Source organism: Plasmodium gaboni, chromosome 2 (genome assembly GCF_001602025.1).
Source record: "Plasmodium gaboni strain SY75 chromosome 2, whole genome shotgun sequence".
Taxonomy (NCBI): Eukaryota; Apicomplexa; class Aconoidasida; order Haemosporida; family Plasmodiidae; genus Plasmodium; species Plasmodium gaboni.
Window position 1 is genome coordinate 573,280 of NC_031482.1, and position 1,320 is coordinate 574,599.

Consider the following 1,320-nt stretch of genomic DNA (forward strand, 5'->3'; position numbering starts at 1 on the left):
TAATATATACATATAAAATATACGACGTATAACATAAATCATTTTATTATTTTTTATTTTATTTTTTTTATTTTATTATTTTTTATTTTATTTTTTTTTATTTTTTTTTTTTTCTTTTTTCTTTCCTTTTTGGAGGCGTAACATGAAATGGGGTGTTCACAAAGCTCAAACGTAAAAGATTTTAAAACGAGGAAGAGTAAATATACAAGTGGGAATAATAATGGGAGAAGTGGTAATAATAAGAGTTGTGATGAGTTAGCAATAAATCCAGGTATGTATGTTAGAAAAAAAGAAGGAAAGATAGGGGAGTCTTATTTTAAAGTTAGAAAATTAGGTAGTGGTGCTTATGGTGAGGTATTATTATGTAGAGAAAAGCATGGACATGGTGAGAAGGCTATTAAGGTTATAAAAAAATCACAGTTTGATAAGATGAAATATTCTATATCAAATAAAGTTGAATGTGATGATAAAATTCATGAAGAAATATATAATGAGATATCTTTATTAAAATCATTAGATCATCCTAATATAATAAAATTATTTGATATTTTTGAAGATAAGAAATATTTTTATTTAGTAACAGAATTTTATGAAGGTGGTGAATTATTTGAACAAATTATTAACCGTCATAAATTTGATGAGTGTGATGCTGCTAATATTATGAAACAAATATTAAGTGGTATATGTTATTTACATAAACATAATATTGTCCATCGAGATATCAAACCAGAAAATATTCTATTAGAAAATAAACATAGTTTATTAAATATTAAAATTGTAGATTTTGGTTTATCTTCATTTTTTTCAAAAGATTATAAATTAAGAGATAGATTAGGTACTGCATATTATATAGCACCTGAAGTTTTAAGAAAAAAATATAATGAAAAATGTGATGTCTGGTCATGTGGAGTTATTTTATATATTTTATTATGTGGTTACCCTCCTTTTGGTGGTCAGAATGATCAAGATATTATAAAAAAAGTTGAAAAAGGAAAATATTATTTTGATTTTAATGACTGGAAAAATATTAGTGAAGAAGCGAAAGAGTTAATAAAACTTATGCTCACATATGATTATAATAAAAGAATAACAGCAAAGGAAGCTCTCAATAGTAAATGGATCAAAAAATATGCAAACAATATTAATAAGAGTGATCAAAAAACTTTATGTGGTGCATTATCAAATATGAGGAAATTTGAGGGCAGTCAGAAATTAGCTCAGGCAGCTATATTATTTATTGGTAGTAAATTAACAACATTAGAAGAACGTAAGGAGCTTACTGATATTTTTAAAAAGTTGGATAAAAATGGCGATGGCCAG

General features: G+C 24.9%; 1 protein-coding gene across 1 annotated transcript in view; it reads left to right on the forward strand.

Moving 5' to 3' along the window:
* Positions 1 to 147: 147 nt before the first annotated feature.
* Positions 148 to 1,320, forward strand: part of PGSY75_0217500 (calcium-dependent protein kinase 1) — a gene marked incomplete at both ends in the record, with an annotated part of 2,217 nt that continues 1,044 nt past the window's right edge. Inside the window, one exon of the mRNA XM_018783839.1 lies at positions 148 to 1,320. Coding sequence (XP_018643829.1) covers positions 148 to 1,320 — 1,173 coding nt within the window.